A 22,830-nucleotide genomic window follows, 5' to 3' on the forward strand; every position below is an offset into this window, starting at 1 on the left:
TGGTAGTTTAACATTTTCATTTTTCCAAAATAGTTCCACTTCAAATATATTTCCTTTTCTTTTTAAAGTTTTGTCAATAATTTCTAAACATTTTTTATCATCAAGGGAGATCGGATTATCCTTTACAGTAGTCAGTTCATTTTCTAAATTCCAGTATGATTTGACTAGATCTTGTAACGAATCTATATCGTCCCTATCATTTTATGAAACATTTTTTATCATCAAGGGAGATCGGATTATCCTTTACAGTAGTCAGTTCATTTTCTAAATTCCAGTATGATTTGACTAGATCTTGTAACGAATCTATATCGTCCCTATCATTTTATGAAATAAAATTGGCCAGAATTTCTATTAGGATCAATAATTCCATGAATCACCCAGCCCAGCGATGTCTTACTGGCAACTGGGCCTGTGAATGATTCGTATTTGACTTTTCGTGTTATAATAACCGACCAATTATCTTGTCCAATTAACAATTTGGGTTGTGCCCTATAGTAAGACTGATTAACAAATGGTTTTAAAAATGTCCACTTGTCAGTCAAACTATCAACATCCAAAGACTGAACCGGGAGATTAAAACCCGAAATCGTTTTAACTTTTCTTAACCTAAGTGACTTTGATGATTGACCCTTTCCTTTGATACAGACTCCAATTACCTTTGACTCATTCTGCTCATACACCTCATTATTCGTCCACTGCATTTTCAATGGTCTAATAGGACCATCTAATCCCAATTCGTCAGCGAGATCTTGATCCAAAAGAGACACAGTGGAAGCTTCATCCAAAAGCGCAAATGTCTCGATTGTCTTTTTTGGACCAATAATCGAAATGGGTACTACCTTTAGAAGAACTTTGTGGTTATCATAATTTATGTTATAATTAATTTCTGTTTCTATCTTTGGTTCTGTAAAACCCTGAGAATTGTCACAATATTGATTTGGCAGTCTATTCTTATGTGATAATGTGTTGTGTGTTTTGGTACAATTATCAATTTGGCATGGTTTCTTTCGCTTGCAATTTTTCATTATATGATTTTTGCAAAGACATGATATACATAATCGATTTTTACTAACATGTTCCCATCGATGGTCAATATCTAATGATTTAAATTTAACGCATGTTGATACATAATGGTTAGTTTGTTTGCAAAAGTTACAATATTGAGACTTGTCCTTTTTGTCATATGTTAATTGATTTGAAACAGTCAGAGTTGTTTCTTTTGTTTTACTCTGCCCAAACCCTAACAGCTGCGCTGCTTTAACTTTCTTACCGAGCCATTTGTGAAAAACTATTATTTTCGGTTCATTATTTTTTGTATCTTGGTAAAATTGCATAAAGGCAAGACGCTGAGATAATGGCAGTTTTTCCAAAATGTCGTCAAACAAAAGTGGATTGCGAATATGATCCAATTCTTCAAATGTCAATAATGTATGTATCCGATTAGTAAGGGTGTCATATAAACTAATAAGCCTTTCAGTTTTATCTTCTTTTACCGGAGGGTAATTTTTGATTTGCTCAATCAAATGTCTAATAATGTGGGTTGGATCTCCAAATCTTTCTTTTAAGAAATCAATAATAACTGGTACATTACTTGGTAATAACAAAAGTGATTGAACGGATTCTTTTGCACGCCCAGATAGTTCCTTTCTCAACCGATTTATATTTTCATAGTTAGAAAACTTACAGATTTCATTGCTGTTTTGAAACTCAGAATAAATATCGGCCATTCAAGTGGATTTCCAGAAAAAAAAGGTAACTCTTGTGAAACAGTTTGTCTAGCCATGAATGTCTGCATTAAATTTGTATTACCCATATTTTCTTGGCTTTCTCCTTCATCACCATTGTCAGAAAATAATTGATTAGGCTGTCTTTTAACCCACTCTCGTGTTCTACTTGCCGCTTGCTCTTCGTCGTTTTCAGCATCAGGATCTTGGCTGCCATCTTGTTCGTCGTTGTCATCCTCCAGTTGCGCTATTTCGAATTGTCGCTGCATCTGATCTTGTTTCTCTTTGTAATCCAGTAACGCACGTTGTTGCATAATCTCTTGCTGCCGCCTAAAATGTTCCATTTCAATTTGTAGCTTCTGGGCCCTCGTTGACTTTTGTGTAGCATACAACGTATAGATATGATGAGCAGATGGTAACCTAGACGGGAGGAGACTTACGCGCTGGCTTCGGCTTTTGTCTCTGGTCGGCGGGGTGTGGGTTTAAGGACAAAGTACCTCCAATTTAGGGCTCATGAGATATAAGAATTTAGTTACTTCGCGTACGAGTTGGGAAAAGGGAACAGGAGAAGGGAGTCGGGTGATCAAAGGGAGAAGGTCAGCAGAGGTAGAAGGGGTCCACCTATAGTCGGGGCCTTGTTGGCTGCTTGCCGCAACAGTGCGAGCACACCCACCCTACCATGATCCTTACGGGCCACATATTTAAGGATCCCTCCAACAAGACCGACGGGGAATCACCTATCTATTAACAAACGCGACATGGTCCCTTCCGAAAATACTCTACTCTTTCTTCATACTAAAACAATATTTATTCATACAATTCATTAAGTTGGCGGACACTAAATACTAAAGAATAACCTAACTCCCGAAACTTAAAAAAATCATGATATACAATTAGGTAATAATATAATACAAAAATATAAATAAGGTATTGTAACGAACCGGTTTTGTCCGCCTTGTGTGCGCTTGGCGTACTCAGCGGCCGGTGGGTTCGCTGCAACGAATTTGGGTGTTGCCCGGGGGACAAAGCAGAAAGACTTGGTTGGCTTCTTTATACACGAGTTCTTTATTGGTATCTTAGGAAGTACGCTTAAGGACGACAACTTAGCCTATTCTTTGGTTTAGCACTATGATCACTGTCACGTTTGGTCCTTCTCGCCCACTCGCCGTTCCTCGGAATCCCCAAGCGTGGCACTGTCGGCTCTGAGAACTGGTACGACAACGACTCCTAGCGTTAAGCCCAAGTCCGCCGCACGCAGTTCGCACACGACACGTTCGCTCTCACTGGATCCTTCCGTTGGGCGAGCGGTACACAAGGTCCTTTCTCTTGACGCTTTTTGGGTAACTTTCTGACTCTCCTTGATATTCGCTGTCACACGCACTTGCACTCTCCGCACTTGACTGTCTCGAGCCGCTGTCGCGCGCCTCCTTTTATTTCCTCCTTGGCGCACGGCCGCATCGCTGCTGCCTGGCAACAACGGGACTTTCCTCCAGTCGTCGGCGGTATTTTCCATCGGCTCGTCTGATGCTCTCCACCAGCTTCGTAACGGGACCCAACCGGTGGCGTGATCGCATGGCCATAAATGGTCATGCGCTGGACCACTGCCGGCCCGATCTCACTATCCCGCCTCTCTTCTGCCTTCCACTTGCTTCGCAACGCGACCCCGCTGGTGGCGTGATCGCATGCCCATAAAAGGTCATGCGCTGGACCACTGCCGGCCTGATCCCACTATCCCGCCTCTCTTCCGCGCTCATTTACTCTCCCTGGTAGCGCCCTCCGATCGCGGCTCTCTCCGTTGCCCCTCCCTTGAGCGAGACTCTCCCCGGCAATTCGCCGTTATCCGGTTATCCGGACACCCGGATAGACCTTAAGCCCTTAGGGTCCACGCGTGTGAGGATATCATTCCTCACACTTCCCCCTTTCTTTCCCAACGGAAAACTCCCTTCGGCGGACCTCTTGTAAACCCGGCCGTTAACTTCTACCTTCAAACGGCCGCCCGCGCCTTTAAACCGTGCGTGTTCTGGCGCCCTCTGCCGGCCCAGGCGCGTTCTGGCGCCCTCTGATGGACCGGGCGCGTTCTGACGCCTCCTGCCGGGCTTACCTGATGGGGTGCTGCCGGATCGGTGAAATGCGCACGCGCGTGCGACTATCACAGGGCTGCATATAGGCCATCGATATGATGTAGGGATGGTTTTCTGTCCTACTCGATATCACTCTCTTGGCCGCGTGCGTACTCCACTTCCGTAACGAGGAATTGTTAATGGACGATGGTAAGTGCCTTTACACTCTTCTACATCGACCATCTCTCTCACTTCCCATCCTTTAGACACCTGCACGGATCGCTTGCCTTCCCCTGCGCATTGACCACCGTGCGGTATCGGCAGCCCCATTCATCTCGGCCGTGGCTTGTCGGCCTCTGCCGCCGCTCTGCCACGTCTCGCGGTGGCCTCCCCTCCTTCCCCGTAAGTCTGCTTTCCGTTTGTGTTTTCCTTTTATTTTCTTTTTATTCTTACTCTCTCTACTATGTTTTCACCGAGCCCCCGATTCTCGGTAGACCTCCTGGTGGTCCCGGGACACCGTTACCCGGTACCGGACCCCTCCGTCGTTCACCAGCCGCTTGATGCGCCTCGAGGTGAACCTCGTTCGAGCCAGGACGCGCTCCACCGCCCCTGGCCACTCCTCCCGTCTTACGGGCCGCCAGCGTGGGCCCTCCGCCCCTAGCTGTGCCTGCGGCCACGACGCCTGGCGCTGCATGGGCCCCCGCGGTCTCTCTCGCTCCTCCGGACAGGACACCTGCCGCTCCGGCTTGGATTGGCACGCCTGGCTTCCGGCGCGGGCCACTGCCACGGACCCCGCTCCCATGGCTCAGGTGAGCATACTCCCGCCGCGCTCGCGGCTGGCTCCGCTACCGCCTTCGCTGCCGTCGTCGCTGCGCTTGCCGTCGCTGGCTCCGCTGCCACCACCGTCTCTGCCGCTGCGCTCGCCGTTGCTGGCTCCGCTGCCGCTGCCGCCTCTGCCGCCGCCGCCTCTGCCGCCGTCGCCTCTGCCGCCGCCGCTGCTGGTTCCGCTGCCGTCGCCGACTCTGCCGTCGCGCTTGGCGTCGCTGGTTCCGCTGCCGCCGCCGACTCTGCCGCCGCCTTCGCCTCTGCCGGTTCCACCGTGGGCTCCGCTGCCGCCGTGGACTTTGCCGTCGCGTTTTGTGTTGCTGGTTCCGCTGCTGGTTCCACCGGCCGCTGCTGGTTCCGCTGGGCTGTGGGCCGCTGTGGGCTCCGCTGCCGCCGTGGACTTTGCCGTCGCGTTTTGTGTTGCTGGTTCCGCTGCTGGTTCCACCGGCCGCTGCTGGTTCCGCTGGGCTGTGGGCCGCTGTGGGCTCCGCTGCCGCCGTGGACTTTGCCGTCGCGTTTTGTGTTGCTGGTTCCGCTGCTGGTTCCACCGGCCGCTGCTGGTTCCGCTGCCGTCGCCGACTCTGCCGTCGCGCTTGGCGTCGCTGGTTCCGCTGCCGCCGCCGACTCTGCCGCCGCCTTCGCCTCTGCCGGTTCCACCGTGGGCTCCGCTGCCGCCGCCGACTCTGCCGTCGCGCTCGCCGCTGCCGGTTCCGCTGCTGGCTCCACTGCTGGCTCCGCTGCCGCCGACCGTCCCCTTGGGTCGCGGCCATTGCTTCGTCGGGCCGGCGTCTCCTCCCACACCCGCGCTTCTTCCGGAGCCTCCGGCTCCCTAGGTGCCGGGCCCGATGCCCAGGTGATGTGGAGGATTTGGTGGTGCCACACCATTCCTCCCCGCACCGCCGTACGTACCTCCTGCGTTACGTACGGCCCGATCACCGCGCCTTGTGGTCCCTGCCACTGGTGTTGCTGCTGCTGCCACGAGGCGTCCGCTCCCGGCCGCTGTTGATGGGACGAGGCTTGGGGCCCCCGTCCTCCTTCGGGGAACTTCGCCTCTTCCTCGGTCCGCGGTCGTCGCTGCCACAGCTCCTCCTCCTCCTCGTCCGGCTCGGCCTGGCCACGGTCTTCGGGCTCTGGGGTCGTAGGGGAAGGCTGCCACAGGCCCTCCTCCTCCTCTTCCGCCCGACGTAGTCGCTCCTGCCACTCTTCTTCTGCCGTGGCCGGGCCTCGGCTCTCGGGCCCCGGCGTCGGAGGCAACGGCTGCCACCGACCCTCCTCCTCCTCTGCGCCCCGCCTTGCCTCTTCCTCGCGGCTCTTCTCCTCGGCCCTCCGCCGCTCCTTCTCTCGCAACTCGGCCGCCACCTTTTCCAGCACACACGTCCGGTGGTGCTCCTCCGCCTCCCGCCGGGCCTTTTCCTTGGCCTCCTCGGCCGCTTGCTCCGCCTCCTGCGTGGCCTTCAGACTCTTCGCCAGCGCCCGCGCGTCCTCCCAGACCTGCAGCTGTCGCAGCGCCTCCTTTGCTGCTTCCAGCGCGATCCGCCGCCGCCACTCCGCGACCCGCTTCTCCTCGGCTTCCCGTTCCTCGGCGTCTGTCGGTGGCCGCCTCACCGTCGGTCGCTCCTCCGCCTCTGCTGAGGGCCGCTTCGCTGGCCGCTTCGCCTCGGCTTCCCGCTCCCCGGCGTCTGTCGGTGGCCGCCTCACCGTCGGTCGCTCCTCCGCCTCTGTTGAGGGCCGCTTCGCTGGCCGCTTCGCCACTGGTCGAGCCTTCTTGGGGGCTGGCTCCCAGCTTGTCATTACCACGTCGCTGTCGGATTCGCTGGCCCCAGAAGACACCAGCGGCGATACTGTGGCTCCCACTGACCCTTCCGACGGGATCAGTGGGGACGCAAGGAGCTGCAGCTCAGGGGACGCCTCCCTCCGTTGCCCTTCGCCATCCTGCGAGAGCCGATTCGCTCGTCGCTGGCTCCGGGACAACGAGGCATAATATCCCCGTCGCATCAAGCTCCGTTGCTCCGCCAAGTATCTCGCCATGTGCTGCCTCATCTTAACCTTTTTTTTTTTTTTTCCCCCTGACACGTGTGCAAAAAGAGCCGAGTGACGGACGCGCTCCCCTTTTTATATTCCTGGGGTCCGTGTCCATCGTTCCGCCTAACGGGGCTTTGCCTGAGCCTCTCACTTCGCTCTCTCTCTCATAATTCTGAGTCTTTCTTTCTTCACCAATGAGAGACGGCCAAGTACCGTTTATCCAATCTATTCGCCGCGTTAACCCTACACAGCCGTCTCGGGGTCGTTAGGAACACTTGTCTCTGATAAGTCCACCTCTCCTTTTTTTTTTTGTGCAAAAAGCCGAGTGACTCACGACTTTGTTTTAGGTTTTTTTTTTCCTTCCTTTTTTTCCCGGCCATAGCGTGGTTCGATCACTACACCGAGTGGATTCGCTTTTGTACACGGTAACTATCCAGCTTCCTGGGATCCCACATCTCATTTTCCTCTCTTTCCAGCCCGACCCCAGACTCACCCCAGGATGCTGACCATCATTCCCACCCGCGAACAACAGGCCCTCCGGCCTTTCGCCCGGGTTGCCGAATGACGGCCCGCCACCCGGTCGGCTTCTTCCGTCTTCGGATCGATCGCACTCCGGACGTCCCCCACTACAGCAGCTCGGACCCGAGGATCATCCGATTCCCCGCCCGGCAGACTGCGTACGGGCGGCATCCGATCTGATCGTTCCCGACGCTCGAAAACCGCCCCTGGTGTCCTGGAGTGGATCCGGATCTTGGCCCCTCCTCGGACCCCCATCTGGGATCACCGTGTACTCCGACGCATCTCACCTTCCGTATCCGCGATTCCACACCTGTCGGGTATCATTGACCTTTCTTTTTTTTTTTCCTTCCTTCCGATGTTAACGTTCATCTCTTCCAGATATCTTCACGCTCGATCGTGCCATTCGCCGCGGCCTCGGCTCCTCCCTTTTTTCAGTTTCGCCGTTGTGTAGAACTTCTTTAGGGGTATGCCTTATGTCCCCTCCTCCCTCGGTTGCGGTTTCAGATCGCTAATATGGGCTGTCCTCATCCGATTATCCTCGGCGCTCTTCAGTCGGCAGATGACGGGTGACACGAAATCCGTTATCGTGTACGGACCCGCATATTTCGGCGCCAGTTTTGCTGCAAACCCCTCAGCCGCCTTTGATAAATGGTGTTGTTTCGCCCATACCACCTCTCCGATCTTCGGCTTCCAGGGCCTTCTCCTTAGATTGTAGAACCTCGCCTGGTCCTGCGCTGCCCTTTCCAGGTTCCGCCTCACCAACTGAAACACTTCTCTCAGCTTGCTTGCGTTCTCGTCCGGCGTGAGCGTGCCCTGGCCGGTCCCTATTGTTTCCTCATCGAATAGGGCTTTTGGCAGACGTGGTTCCCGGCCTTGGACAATAAACGCAGGAGAGTACCCTGTTGAGTCGGACACGCCCGAGTTCACTGCCAACATGAGTTCTGGCCACTTCTCGTCCCAGCATCTTTGGTCCCCCTCGCAGAATTGCGCGATCATGGTTTTTACCGTCCTGTTCGTGCGTTCCGTGGGATTCTCCTGGGGCGTATAGGGTGCCGTGAACTGGTGTCTGACCCCCATCTGCTCTAGAAACTTTTTGAAAATCCGGCTCGTAAACTGGACTCCGTTGTCCGTAATTATCACCTTCGGCACTCCGAATCGCGCCACTATGCGTTCTCGTACCGCTTTTGTGAGTGTCTCAGCCGTGGCCTTCCTTAGTAGCACTAACTCTGTCCACTTCGAGAACCTGTCCACCAGCACCAGCAGCATTGAATTCCCGTGCTTACACCTGGGCAGTGGTCCCACGAAATCCGCACACACCGTCACCCAGGGTTCCTCGGGCACCTGGGTCAGCATCTTTCCGGCGGCTTGTTGTTAATTTGGTTTGAACCTTAAACATGCTTCGCACTTCCTCACGTAGGCCCTCACGTCTCTATGCATCCCGGGCCAGTAATAGCGTCCCGCTACGCGCGCCATGGTCTTCCTTCCTCCGGAATGTCCCGCCTCCGGTGTGTCGTGGTTTTCCTTGATGACTCTATCCCGTAGGTCTCTCGGGACACACATCTTCCAGGCCGCGACTTCCTCGTCTCCGGCTCTGTGGGGAATGTGCCTATACACCTTCCCCGCTTCCTCCACGAAGTCGGGGAACTTCTCGGGTTCTTTTTTGATTTGGTCCTTCACTTTCGCTATCCACGCACATGGGGCCACCGTTTTAGAGACCCCGACTGGTTCGTTGTCCACTCTCATACACCGCTCCACCAGCTTCTGCCGGGAGAGCGCATCGGCCACCACGTTGAGTTGTCCCTTTCTATACGCGATCTCGAAATCGTACTGTTGTAGTTCTAGGGCCCACCGGGCGACTCTTCCTGTTGGGCTTTCGATGCTGTTAAGCCACTTCAACGCCATATGGTCGGTGACCACCTTGAAGTGATATCCCTCTAAGTACGGTTTTAACCTCCTTATGGCCCATACAATGGCCAGGCACTCCTTTTCGGTCGCCGAGTAATTCCTCTCAGCACTATTGAGCGTTCTGCTGGCGTACGAGATGACTCGTTCTCCTCTCTCGGTCTCCTGGGTAAGGATCGTGCCCAGCCCGTAATCACTGGCATCCGTCTGCAGCACAAACTTCCTGCTGAAATTTGGACAGGCCAGCACTGGGTCTGCCACCAGTTGACCTTTTACCGCCTCAAACGCCTGCTGCTGCGCCTCTGTCCACACCCACTTCGCCTTCTTCTTCAATAGCGCGCTCAGTGGCTGTACCAATGTGGCGAAATCGGGTACGAACCTTCGATACCACGAGGCCACGCCTAGATACTGACGTAGCTCCTTGACACTGCTTGGGGGCTGTAGTTCGGCTATCGCTGCCACCTTCTCGGGATCCGTGCAGATGCCCTCCCCCGTCACCAGGTGTCCTAAGTATCGCAACTCCTGTCGGAAGAACTGGCACTTTCCGATGTTCAGCCTCAAATTTGCCTTCTTTAGACGCCTGAACACCTCCTTTAGATTCCGCTGGTGCTCTTCCTGGGTCTTTCCTATGACTATGATGTCGTCCTGATAGGCAAAGGCATGGGGCATCATTTCGGGTCCAATTACACTGTCCAGTGCGCGCTGGAATGTGGCAGATGCGGAGTGTAGTCCAAATGGCATCACCTTCCACTGGAACAGCCCTTTTCCTGGCACCGTGAAGGCGGTAATCGGTCTGCTGGCCGCTTCCAGGGGAATCTGCCAATACCCATCCTTCAGATCTAGGCTGCTGATAAAGCGAGCCTCTCTCAACTGATCCAGGATGAAGTCTATCCTTGGCATGGGGTAGGCATCCTTGACCGATTTTGCGTTAACCTGACGGAAATCGACACACAGTCTCCACTGCCCGGTTTTCTTTTTGACCATCACGATCGGCGAACTGTAGGGGGCTCCGCGATGGCTCAATGCACCCCAGCTCGATTAGCTCGTCTACCTTTTGGTCGATCTCGGCCTGCATCTTGGGATTCTTGGGGTAGTATCTTTGCTTGATGGGCTGTGCATCCCTCATTGTGATCGTGTGCACCGCCACGTTGGCCGTCCCCGTCATCTCCTTGAACTCAGCCAATTCCCGCTCGAGGAATCCTTCTACCGTTTCCTTCTCCCGCGTCTCCTCACTCGACCTTTCCTCTGGGGACTCGGTCACCCCCTCTCCGTCTGTCGAGGGCGCCGCGATGGCCTCCACTACCGCCACGGATAGCCTCTCCTCCGGCCGTCCGTCCCGTCGGCCTTTCGCAGGGATCACGTGTGCCCCGCACAGGTCACCTCTGCGCCGACTGCGGTCAGGAAGTCCCAGCCGAGGACCAACGCGTCGATCACGCCCGGTAGCACGAGCAGCGACATCCACACCTTCTTGTCTCCGAAGGCCATTTCCACTTCGAGTTGTGTATTCACCTCTTGACTGTGGCCGTCCGCCAGCCGCACGCGTTTCTTCGTCTCGTGCTCGCGTCCGACTCCCCGCAGCTGCTCCGCCAATTCACAGCTAATGAAACTGCTGGTGGCCCCGGTATCCACCGTGGCCTTCCATTCGTTTCCCGCAATCACCACCACCGCGGACAGCTGCACTTCCTCCTCGGCGAGCTCGCCGACTAGGTTGTTGGGGCCTCCTCTTGCGACCCCGGCACGGCCCTTCGTGGCTTGGGTCGCGGGGCGTTTCCCGCCCTTTTGCAGCACTGCCAGGTTAGCACGCCGACCTTGCCGCACCGCCAGCAATATGTTAGTGGGCGCCCTGAGCACGCTTGCGCCCAATGGGCGTCACTCCCGAATCCCCCTTCAACATTGGAGTCCACCTTCTCTTCGGCCTTTGGCGGCGTTGGCTTCCGCTCCGCTGACTTCGTAGTGTCGGTCACAGGCTCGTCCTTGCATCGTCGGCATACCTCCGTCCCGGCCGTCTTGTTGAATGGGTTATGGGCCTTCGCCCGACTCGTCGGGTCCTCTCGTTGGAATTCCACCCGATCCCTCTCCAGCGCTTCAAACTCATCCGCCAGGGTCATCAGCGTTTCCAGATCTTTGCATCTATGTGGTCGGATGAACATCCTTAGGCCCGGCATGCTGTTTTCTCGGATTAATTCCAACTCTTCCTCGGGTGGGCACTTCAATGGCCGGACGAGCGTCTGCATCTCCACCATATAATCCTTGAAGGATTCTCCCCACCTCTGCTTCCGCGTTCTCACCTCCTGGAGCAATTTTTCAAAATAACCCCTCGGGAGGAAGAACGCCTGGAAGCTGCGTGAGAACGCCGCCCAAGATTGCCAATGCTTATTGTTGGCGACAAACCACGTAAGTGCCCGCCCCTTCAGCAGCTCGGGCATCGCCCTGGGGATCATATCCAGTTCCAGCCCATACATGTCCGCTGACCATTCGACCTGCTCCAAAAATTCAAGGGGCTTTGCCGTCCCGTCGAATCGGAACGACCACTCTCTCACCTGTTTGGCCACGTGCGCATAGCTTGCTCGCAGCTGCCTCTTCGCTTGTTCGTCTCCCGTCGGGTGTGGGCTCCTTGACTCCCGTTGGCCTGAGGGAGCTGGGATGGCCGTCCTTTCTCGGCTTTCTGTCCGCTGCCGGCTAGGAGATCGACCCTTCTGTGGCACGGCCAGACTGGCGATGAGTTCCTCTGCGGCCTCTGCCGGTAGCTTCCACACTCCCGACTGTCCTGTTCCGCCGGGTATGGCCAAGCGTTCGTACGCTTCCTGCTTTTCCTCCGTCTGGGGCGTGGGCGTAGTTCTGCCCGCGCGTAACTCCCATTCTTCGATCAGATCTGCATATTCTGGTTCCTCTTCGTGCTTCTCCACCCAGTCTTTGAATGCCCGGCGCATCTCGGACAGCGTACCTTCCAGCTGCAGTCCAAAGGCTAAGCCACACTGAACCAGGTCCTCCTTCCTCATGGCGTGGATCCATTGTCGTCTCCCCATTTCTTCCTTTCGAACTCGGTACTGCCCTCCCTAAATCGATCTTACTTTGTCACCAGGCCCCACGTTGGGCGCCAGTTGTAACGAACCGGTTTTGTCCGCTGCAACGAATTTGGGTGTTGCCCGGGGGACAAAGCAGAAAGACTTGGTTGGCTTCTTTATACACGAGTTCTTTATTAGTATCTTAGGAAGTACGCTTAAGGACGACAACTTAGCCTATTCTTTGGTTTAGCACTATGATCACTGTCACGTTTGGTCCTTCTCGCCCACTCGCCGTTCCTCGGAATCCCCAAGCGTGGCACTGTCGGCTCTGAGAACTGGTACGACAACGACTCCTAGCGTTAAGCCCAAGTCCGCCGCACGCAGTTCGCACAGGAAACGTTCGCTCTCACTGGATCCTTCCGTTGGGCGAGCGGTACACCAGGTCCTTTCTCTTGACGCTTTTTGGGTAACTTTCTGACTCTCCTTGATATTCGCTGTCACACGCACTTGCACTCTCCGCACTTGACTGTCTCGAGCCGCTGTCGCGCGCCTCCTTTTATTTCCTCCTTGGCGCACGGCCGCATCGCTGCTGTCTGGCAACAACGGGACTTTCCTCCAGTCGTCGGCGGTATTTTCCATCGGCTCGTCTGATGCTCTCCACCAGCTTCGTAACGGGACCCAACCGGTGGCGTGATCGCATGGCCATAAATGATCATGCGCTGGACCACTGCCGGCCCGATCCCACTATCCCGCCTCTCTTCTGCCTTCCACTTGCTTCGCAACGGGACCCCGCTGGTGGCGTGATCGCATGTCCATAAAAGGTCATGCGCTGGACCACTGCCGGCCTGATCCCACTATCCCGCCTCTCTTCCGCGCTCATTTACTCTCCCTGGTAGCGCCCTCCGATCGCGGCTCTCTCCGTTGCCCCTCCCTTGAGCGAGACTCTCCCCGGCAATTCGCCGTTATCCGGTTATCCGGACACCCGGATAGACCTTAGATCCACGCGTGTGAGGATATCATTCCTCACAGTATGTGGGTAAATGGTATGTAGATTAGGTTATGTATGTAGGTATATGTGCTTATGTATATAAGGTTAGGTAATGGTAATTCAAGTAAATGGAGCGATATATAGTTGTGTAGATGAATAGATATTCAAAAGTTAAATTTACAGCAATCAAAATCATAATTGGAAAAGTATTCAACTTTAACGGCAACGAAAAAAAAAATCAAAGTGCGTTTGCACATGGACGAGCCATTAAACCGTAAGGCGGCCAATGTCGCAATCAAAATCAAACGTTACGTTACCGGTCAGTTTACCACGTTAGTCATTATATCTCCCTGAATCATTATATTTGTACAAACTTACAGTACGTTTTCCTCCCACGCAGAAAGATCTTTCGTTGTGTAGATGGCTGGATGATTGGATTAGCAGATGATTAGGTGAATGAATGGATGATCAAATGATAAGATGAGGGCTGGGTAACGACACGCATGACTGTAAAGTTTAGTTGTATTAATAACCATTTAATTGATAAATATTCAACTTAAGCCCGGTATAGGAAATCCTTTTTGACTAGATGTTAGATTTCATGGGCGTACATGTTAGCCGCAGCACAATTAAATTGAACCACCAATCGGACCAATCAAAAAGCACTTCATTATCCGGTATATAATAAGAAAGAGAAGAAAAAACACATAAAAATAAATCCACTGGGTAGGCGGCTTCAGATTAGGTTTGCCAGAGCGAACCTACAATCGACGGCGGCTTAGGCACGGGGTCAATGACCTCGAGGCGAAAAAATCGACGAAAAATGCTCCCACGCAGCGAAAGCCAGGTGCAGCTTGCTTTTTTTTTTCAGGTATCAGGTTGTACCAAGAGTTATATCAGGTTATACCAAGAGTTATATCAGGTTATACCCAGAGTTATATCAGGTTATAACCAGACATACATAACTAGGTATCACTACGTCTGTACTAGTGGTGCGATTCCTATGTATAGAAGATTACATTTTAGAACTATATATTGGAACTTCGCGGTCAAGATATTTACCCCAATGGGAACTGCACCACTTCAATTGATACAATTTCGAACTGTGGATTTTCTTTCTCCCGGTGGGCTGTCGAAAAGCAGGGACGGTAGGTGCTGCCGTGGTCTTGGGGTTATGTACACCTCGGTCTGTGGCACAAAAATTCCGAGAAAAGGCAATAAAGTAAGATCACTGCACGTCGTCGTTTTCTTAATTCACCATACTCACGGATATGGGCAGATTGTGGAGGTTGATGGAAACCAACTTATAATTGCGAACACAAAATCACTGCGCGTGGTAGCTGACTGTATATATGGTTAAAAATCAGATAGAATACAGAGCTCCAGAATACTGCACTCTGCGACGGTCACGAGGAGAAAGAGACCGACTCCTAGAACCACCGGATGCAGCAGCCCACGTTTTCCCATCAATACCGTATTTTTTCCTTGCTTTTTACTTTAAAGAAAAGTAATTAGCAATAAATATAAGTGCAATACGGAATCAAAATAAACGGGATGGCGTTGCCACTTTTTACCAAAACATATGTTTCGTCAAAAAGCTCTCTGCAAGCTCTACGATCGATGCCCCATATTTTCAACGGTCTATCTTAGGGCGGTTATGAGAAATAAACCGTTGACTTTTTAAAAGTGCTGAATGAGACACCGCAAGACAAGCGTCACATATTACACCCCCCCGCTGAAATCACACTTTGGGGTTCAACCTTCCAAAGAGTGATCCACGCTTGGAGTGCGATTGGCATATTCCCTGCTTGATATCTTTAGCGTGGTATTTGCCAATAAAGCGACCTTGAGAATCCTCCAAATCATAATAGCTGTTGCCGAGCCTTCTCCTTATTCGAGCCTTCCGGAAAGTAGGGGCTAGTTTCTGTTCAAAATTTCGCCTATATACCTCTTGTCCCACTTGGAAGTTAACTTCTCGACTTCGGAGGTTGTAAGCGTTTTCGTTTCTGACATGCTGCTTTTGCATTGCTTCCGCAGCTACTTTACGAATCAACTCAAATGAGTCGTCGCGATCAAACACTACCGCTCGATCTTCCAACATATTAAGGTTCCGTAATAGCTGGTATGTGGAACCGCTAGTAATCATATTTTGGCCAAAAGCAACTCGGTAAGGGCTACTTTTAACGGCTGCATGCACGCTGGATCGCAACGCACAAGCGATAAAACTAAGCTGCTCATCCCAATTGGATTGGTCGGGCTTAATGTATGCTTTAATAGCTGCGAGTACCGAGCGATTTACCCTCTCGGACGCATTTGTTTGTGGGGCGTATGCTGCCGTGCAGGAGTGCCGGATTTGGTATTTTCCCAACAGGTCATTGAATTTGTGTGACTTGAATTGGACACCATTATCCGAAACTACCACTTCAGGGACTCCAAAACAATGAAAAAGGTCTTCCTCCACAAAAGGGATAATTGCTTCTGCAGTAAATTTCTTTACTACTTTGAGGAAAGGAAATTTAGAAAAGTGATCTAGAACCACAAATATGCCGATGTTTCCCGATCGACTTCGAGGATACGGGCCTAAGAAATCCACATACAGTTTCTGGAAGAAACGGTCGGTCATTCTTGCTTTGCCCATTGGCGGACGAAGAGGCCGATTGGGGTGCTTACAGCATTTGCACAGCTCGCACTTATTTATGAAATCCTTTACATCGCCCACTAGGTTTGGCCAATAGTAGAATCGTCGAAAACGCTCCAACGTCTTATTGATCCCACTGTGAGACGCTAAAGGATGTTCATGACTTTCTTTAAGCACCTCTGTCACCAGAGCGTTGGGCACCCAAAGTTTCCAGCACATGTCATCTCTAATCTTATCGCCAGAGGCGTGTTCAGCGCGACGGTATAGAAAATTATCCCTGACTCTTATGTCCGGTAAACGATCGGGATTAGCTTGAATCTTCGCGATAAGTTCTTGGTACTCGGTCGATTTAAACGCGTCAGAATCAAGGTCTAACAAACTATCGATACCAATATAGGATAAGTCCTCAGTATGTACTCGTGATAAGGCGTCTGGTACGATATTCTGACTTTTTTTTTCTATGCTCAATTGTAAAAGAGATGCCTTGCAGTTTTAACGCCCATCGGGCAAGCCGTGAGCTTAAGTCGGCCTGAGACATCAGCCATTTAAGCGATACATGATCGGTTATAATGGAAAACTGATGCCCTTCCACATAGGCTCTAAATTTCTTCACGCACATTACCGCTGCCAGGCACTCTTTCTCTGTCACAGAGTAATTACGTTGGCATTGGTTTAATTTGCGTGACATAAACGCAGTGGGTACTTCATGGCCATTCTCATCCGTTTGCATTAAAACGCCACCAACACCGGTGTGGCTGGCATCACAATGGATGGAGAACGGGCTTGTAAAATCAGGGCTATGCAACACGGGAGCGTTGCACATATGTTCCTTTAAGGAATCGAATGCGGTTGGGCCTCATCTGTCCAATCAAATTTCCGTTTGCTCTTGAGAGTATCTGAGATCGGCGCTGCGATGCCCGCATAGTTCTTTATGAATTTGTGGTACCACCCAGTGAGACCTAAAAACCTGCGGACTTGTTTCACGGATCGCGGGACCGGAAACTTCTGAATTGCTTGGACCTTCTCAATGTCGGTCTGGATAGTTCCATTGCCTATAACATGACCTAAATATTTGACCTCTTTTAGGCAAAATTTGGACTTCTCCACATTGATGGTTAGACCGGCTTCTCTTAATCTGTTGGACAAGACTTTGAGGACTCGAATATGCTGGTCAAAGGTGTCCGAAATTACCAACAAGTCGTCGAGGTAGATAAATATCTCGTTCCGTAGAGATGGCGGTATCACCTTATCCATTAGCTTGGACATCGTTTGGGGCGCATTACATAATCCAAAGGGCATTACTGTGTACTGGTACAATGGACGCCCTGGGACAGTAAACGCCGTCTTTTCACGCGCGGTTACCTCCAAAGGAATTTGCCAGTAGGCATCTTTTAAGTCTATACTTGAGATAAACTCAGCTCGAGGCAGGCGACTAAGAATGCCATCGATCAGAGGCATAGGATATGCGTTCTTTACCGTAACCTCGTTAAGCTTCCGACTGTCGATGCACAATCGTACTTTCCCAGGCTTCCGAACGAGAACCACGGGCGATGACCATGCGCTATCTGACTCTTCGATTACCCCAAGCGATAACATTCGGTCTATTTCCAGATACATCAGCTTTTCTACTGCTGGAGACACGGCGTAGTGTCGTTGTTTTATGGCCTTAGCGGTGCCCACGTCAATCTCCTGAGACAACCAGCTTGTTTTTCCAAGTCCTTGCTTTGCAAAGGATGGAAACAAATTGACCGTTGCTAACAAACCTTATTGCTGCTGCTGGGACAATTGCATATGCAACGGGCTATCAAACGATACCGATGAAATCTCTGGACCGGATGACTTATGGGCTATAAACGCTGGTAACAAATCAAAACTGGACCAAAAATCTATGCCCAGATATAAGTCTTGCGCCAGGGATGGGACTATGAACAGTTTTAGGGTTTTACTTCGGCCTTGGAAGCAGACGTCTGTCGTAACTTTGCCAATTATTGATTGGCTCTGGCCGTCTGCGGTACGTACTGCTGCTCTTGCGGGCTTGAACTGGGTCGGATCCCGAGCTAGGTCGGCTGCAAATGATCCACCTATACAACTGATTGAAGCACCTGTGTCCATCAGTCCACTAAGCGTCTTCCCTAGTACGGTGACTTGCGCATAGGGTCGCCAGTCCTTAGACGTATTCACCACTGTCGCTATCACCTTTGATCGCTCGTCTTTCCAGATTTGTCGGAATTTGAGCAATCGCTTGCGAGATCGGTTCGGGAGACCAATTTTTACTGGCTCCGAGGGTAACAAAGGAGTCTGTAAAGGAATGTCTGGTAGTTTGGATACGTCAGGGAGTAATGGATCCGTTAAAACGTCCATTAGTTGGTGCTCGTGGCTTTCGAACTGACTGGTTTGCGTGCACTTGTCGGCTGTGCACGACTCCAGGAGTTTTTTGAAGCGGTAAACTTAGGGCACGACGGTTTATACGTATCCCGTTTGCCACAGCCGTAGCAAAATACAGTTCGTTCACCTACGCAGTCGTGATAGCGATGACCCTGCTCCCCACAGTTCCAACAGGAAATGGTAACTGCCGCGATATCTACCAGTTCTGTTTCCTCGTCATCCGGTTCATCTTCCTGGTCGGTCTCTACTGCAATTTCGTGCACCTGTCGTCTTATAGGAATACGTTTGGGTTCAGCACTGATAAAAGGCTTAGCTAGTGACTGCATGAACCTTTCTCGAGTGCGCACGATGTTTCGCAATTGAGCTACGGACGAAATCGGGATATATAAAATCTCATGTTGGATCTCTGCCAACAAATTCGCCTTTAGCACTTCCAACAATGCCATATCGGACATGGGAGTGACTAATTTATCGGCCAATGCTACAATGGCTTCGTAAAATAGTCAAACTGTTCGTTGGCCTTCTGTTTTCGTTGCCCTATGGCCGCACGAATTTCCAAGTCCGTACGCCCATCAATAAAACGAGTTTTTAAGGCGGTACTTAGCTGTGGCCAGTTCACGGAGGGTACGCTTTTGTGGTAGCGCCAAAACCACTCGCTAGCACTGCCTTCAAAAAGGTAAATAGCATTTCTGGCCACTAGGTCAAGATTTCCCTCTAAGGTCTGCTTGGTTAGAGCTTCTATGCGGTATATAAAATCTTCTACCGACACAGACGACTGTCCGGAAAAACGCCCCTTCCATCCTGAAATGATCTGCCCAATCCTATCGGGTCTTAATCCGGTAATCTGCTGGGATCCCCAAGCGTTTACCGATGCTCTAGAGTCGTTGGCCTGATTGACTTGGGAACCAAAGGACTCTCGAGCAGGAATTTGAAACAATTGTTCAAATGTTTGGGTTTCTCCACTAGGTATTGAGGCTCCATTAGCTTGGTTAGTGGGAGGAACGGCTGGTTGACTTGCCAAACTTTGGAATCCTACTTCCATTGTCTGAGTCATTTTGGTCATGGCTTGAGACAACAAACTGATCTGAGCCATGGCGTCTGTCAGCGCCTGTGACATTTGAGCCAAGCCTGCGCTGGCGGCATCAGCTGGTTCGCTTCTCGACGCTGGCATTCTGGGTTGAACGACGTTCGAGGGACCAACAGCCAAATCTTCAACAATCTCAGCTGGCTCTGCTCGCAAACCCTGTGAACGGGTTCTCATGGGAGCCTGAGAACAAGGTACGCCAAAGACGGTAGCCTGGGCTACCGCTAATTTCTCAGCTAGGCTAGGACCAGCTGGTTGAAGGGACTCGTTGCAAGCAGGACTCACTGTCTTTGCACCTCGTCTCGTATTAAAACAAGCCAAGTGAAACACGTGATTACATGCAGTTCTTAGCAACTGTGTTTGGTATTCCACCCTTCGCACACAGATGCAACAGATTAAAGCTGAATTGTCGTTTTGATCAATTTCTTCAAAACTCCAATCTAGAGACATTATTTTCTGGTTAACTAATTTTAAACAAATTCTATTCTACACTCATTGGTTAACTAACACGTTCGAGATATTCTATAAACGTTCTCAACAAAAAAAATTCGGAGACCATGCCACGTTTGTATAACGGAAAAGTGTCCCCAACGGACTATCTGATGGTATTTACAATAAACAATTAATACAATGGGTCTTTGGATCTGGGACCATATGGTAGTTCTGAACCACTGTCGGATATCCGAGTAATCCGAAAAACCCTGACTAACCAATGGCTGTCTCGATATACTGTAGGTTACCCAACACAAGAAAGTTCTGGATTGCGGACCACCAAGTTATCCAGAACCACAGTACGAGAGCCACGTTATCAGCAACCCTGGTCACACTCCAAGCACACTCTTGAGAATCTCTCAAGGCAAAGTTGTCAACACCGTATACTACAATCGGAACTTGTAGCATTGCCACCCAAAGAGCTACTAATGGTTGTCACACACAAAAACTAACTTCGCACAAAATGGGGGAAAGGAAAAGGACTATGCTAACTCCGGGAATGTACCTTTACTGATGCTGTTGCTTTCGATCGCGGGTAGGCCGTAGCTTTACGCCACTGAATAACCTGATCCAAGCTAAACTTTAGACAATGATCCGCAAGGTACGGACAAGTTTCTCCTCTCACTAGCACATTCATCTATTCTTGGGTAGGCAGTAGATCTAGTCCACTTGAAAACCTATTTCCAAACGAAACAGAATAAAGTGCCATTTAGCGGAGTTTCCTATCCTGTCAGATACTAAATGTCCTCAACAATATCCAGTTTTATAGTTACACGTCCGTGCGGGGGTTTCAGTTCTATTAGAAACTGCTACACAATCCATCGACTCAACCTCAACCATTTAGACACTGAACAGGCCATCCATATATCTGAGGAATTAAAGGCAGTGGGAATAAGTCTAACGACACTGCATGGATATGCAGCTCGCATAGCTGTTGATGACTTTTTAATAAATTTTTCTTGGTTGGGGCAAGCCGAAGATGGCCCCACGTTGGGCGCCAAAAATTCTTAAATCATCTTTTTGTCATCAATTGATTTGATCTATCTTTACCTGTAGCATACAACGTATAGATATGATGAGCAGATGGTAACCTAGACGGGAGGAGACGTACGTAGGCAATAAAGTAAGATCACTGCACGTCGTCGTTTTCTTAATTCACCATACTCACGGATATGGGCAGATTGTGGAGGTTGATGGAAACCAACTTATAATTGCGAACACAAAATCACTGCGCGTGGTAGCTGACTGTATATATGGTTAAAAATCAGATAGACTACAGAGCTCCAGAATACTGCACTCTGCGACGGTCACGAGGAGAAAGAGACCGACTCCTAGAATCACCGGATGCAGCAGCCCACGTTTTCCCATCAATACCGTATTTTTTCCTTGCTTTTTACTTTAAAGAAAAGTAATTAGCAATAAATATAAGTGCAATACGGAATCAAAACAACGGGATGGCGTTGCCACTTTTTACCAAAACATATGTTTCGTCAAAAAGCGAGATCGGTTCGGGAGACCAATTTTTACTGGCTCCGAGGGTAACAAAGGAGTCTGTAAAGGAATGTCTGGTAGTTTGGATACGTCAGGGAGTAATGGATCCGTTAAAACGTCCATTAGTTGGTGTTCGTGGCTTTCGAACTGACTGGTTTGCGTGCACTTGTCGGCTGTGCACGACTCCAGGAGTTTTTTGAAGCGGTACACTTAGGGCACGACGGTTTATACGTATCCCGTTTGCCACAGCCGTAGCAAAATACAGTTCGTTCACCTACGCAGTCGTGATAGCGATGACCCTGCTCACCACAGTTCCAACAGGAAATGGTAACTGCCGCGATATCTACCAGTTCTGTTTCCTCGTCATCCGGTTCATCTTCCTGGTCGGTCTCTACTGCAATTTCGTGCACCTGTCGTCTTATAGGAATACGTTTGGGTTCAGCACTGATAAAAGGCTTAGCTAGTGACTGCATGAACCTTTTTCGAGTGCGCACGATGTTTCGCAATTGAGCTACGGACAAAATCGGGATATATAAAATCTCATGTTGGATCTCTGCCAACAAATTCGCCTTTAGCACTTCCAACAATGCCATATCGGACATGGGAGTGACTAATTTATCGGCCAATGCTACAATGGCTTCGTAAAATACGTCAAACTGTTCGTTGGCCTTCTGTTTTCGTTGCCCTATGGCCGCACGAATTTCCAAGTCCGTACGCCCATCAATAAAACGAGTTTTTAAGGCGGTACTTAGCTGTGGCCAGTTCACGGAGGGTACGCTTTTGTGGTAGCGCCAAAACCACTCGCTAGCACTGCCTTCAAAAAGGTAAATAGCATTTCTGGCCACTAGGTCAAGATTTCCCTCTAAGGTCTGCTTGGTTAGAGCTTCTATGCGGTATATAAAATCTTCTACCGACACAGACGACTGTCCGGAAAAACGCACCTTCCATCCTGAAATGATCTGCCCAATCCTATCGGGTCTTAATCCGGTAATCTGCTGGGATCCCCAAGCGTTTACCGATGCTCTAGAGTCGTTGGCCTGATTGACTTGGGAACCAAAGGACTCTCGAGCAGGAATTTGAAACAATTGTTCAAATGTTTGGGTTTCTCCACTAGGTATTGAGGCTCCATTAGCTTGGTTAGTGGGAGGAACGGCTGGTTGACTTGCCAAACTTTGGAATCCTACTTCCATTGTCTGAGTCATTTTGGTCATGGCTTGAGACAACAAACTGATCTGAGCCATGGCGTCTGTCAGCGCCTGTGACATTTGAGCCAAGCCTGCGCTGGCGGCATCAGCTGGTTCGCTTCTCGACGCTGGCATTCTGGGTTGAACGACGTTCGAGGGACCAACAGCCAAATCTTCAACAATCTCAGCTGGCTCTGCTCGCAAACCCTGTGAACGGGTTCTCATGGGAGCCTGAGAACAAGGTACGCCAAAGACGGTAGCCTGGGCTACCGCTAATTTCTCAGCTAGGCTAGGACCAGCTGGTTGAAGGGACTCGTTGCAAGCAGGACTCACTGTCTTTGCACCTCGTCTCGTATTAAAACAAGCCAAGTGAAACACGTGATTACACGCAGTTCTTAGCAACTGTGTTTGGTATTCCACCCTTCGCACACAGATGCAACAGATTAAAGCTGAATTGTCGTTTTGATCAATTTCTTCAAAACTCCAATCTAGAGACATTATTTTCTGGTTA

General features: G+C 50.7%; 1 protein-coding gene and 1 long non-coding RNA gene across 2 annotated transcripts; both read right to left on the reverse strand.

The window, feature by feature from the left end:
* Positions 1–4,589: 4,589 nt before the first annotated feature.
* On the reverse strand, positions 4,590–6,649 carry LOC121404012 (keratin, type I cytoskeletal 9-like). The gene is made up of 2 exons (XM_041592526.1): positions 5,519–6,649; positions 4,590–5,438 (listed from the first exon to the last, which is right to left on the reverse strand). The coding sequence occupies exons 1-2, from the start codon at positions 6,647–6,649 to the stop codon at positions 4,590–4,592; spliced, it is 1,980 nt and encodes a 659-aa protein (XP_041448460.1).
* Positions 6,650–13,997: 7,348 nt separating this feature from the next.
* LOC121404034 lies at positions 13,998–14,523 on the reverse strand. Its single transcript, XR_005967649.1, has 3 exons — positions 14,313–14,523; positions 14,108–14,233; positions 13,998–14,046 (listed from the first exon to the last, which is right to left on the reverse strand). It is a non-coding gene; the product is annotated as an uncharacterized LOC121404034 (long non-coding RNA).
* Positions 14,524–22,830: the final 8,307 nt, after the last annotated feature.

This window comes from Drosophila obscura, unplaced genomic scaffold (genome assembly GCF_018151105.1).
Source record: "Drosophila obscura isolate BZ-5 IFL unplaced genomic scaffold, ASM1815110v1 contig_180, whole genome shotgun sequence".
Taxonomy (NCBI): Eukaryota; Metazoa; Arthropoda; class Insecta; order Diptera; family Drosophilidae; genus Drosophila; species Drosophila obscura.

What these genes read in the sequence shown, in the direction of transcription:
- LOC121404012 (XM_041592526.1), bottom strand. Translation starts at nt 6,649, where the DNA reads ATGAGGCAGCACATGGCGAGATACTTGGCGGAGCAACGGAGCTTGATG. An exon ending in GGCCGTACGTAACGCAGGAG is followed by an intron (nt 5,439 to 5,518) that starts GTACGTACGGCG and finishes CCCGGCACCTAG; the next exon opens with GGAGCCGGAGGCTCCGGAAG.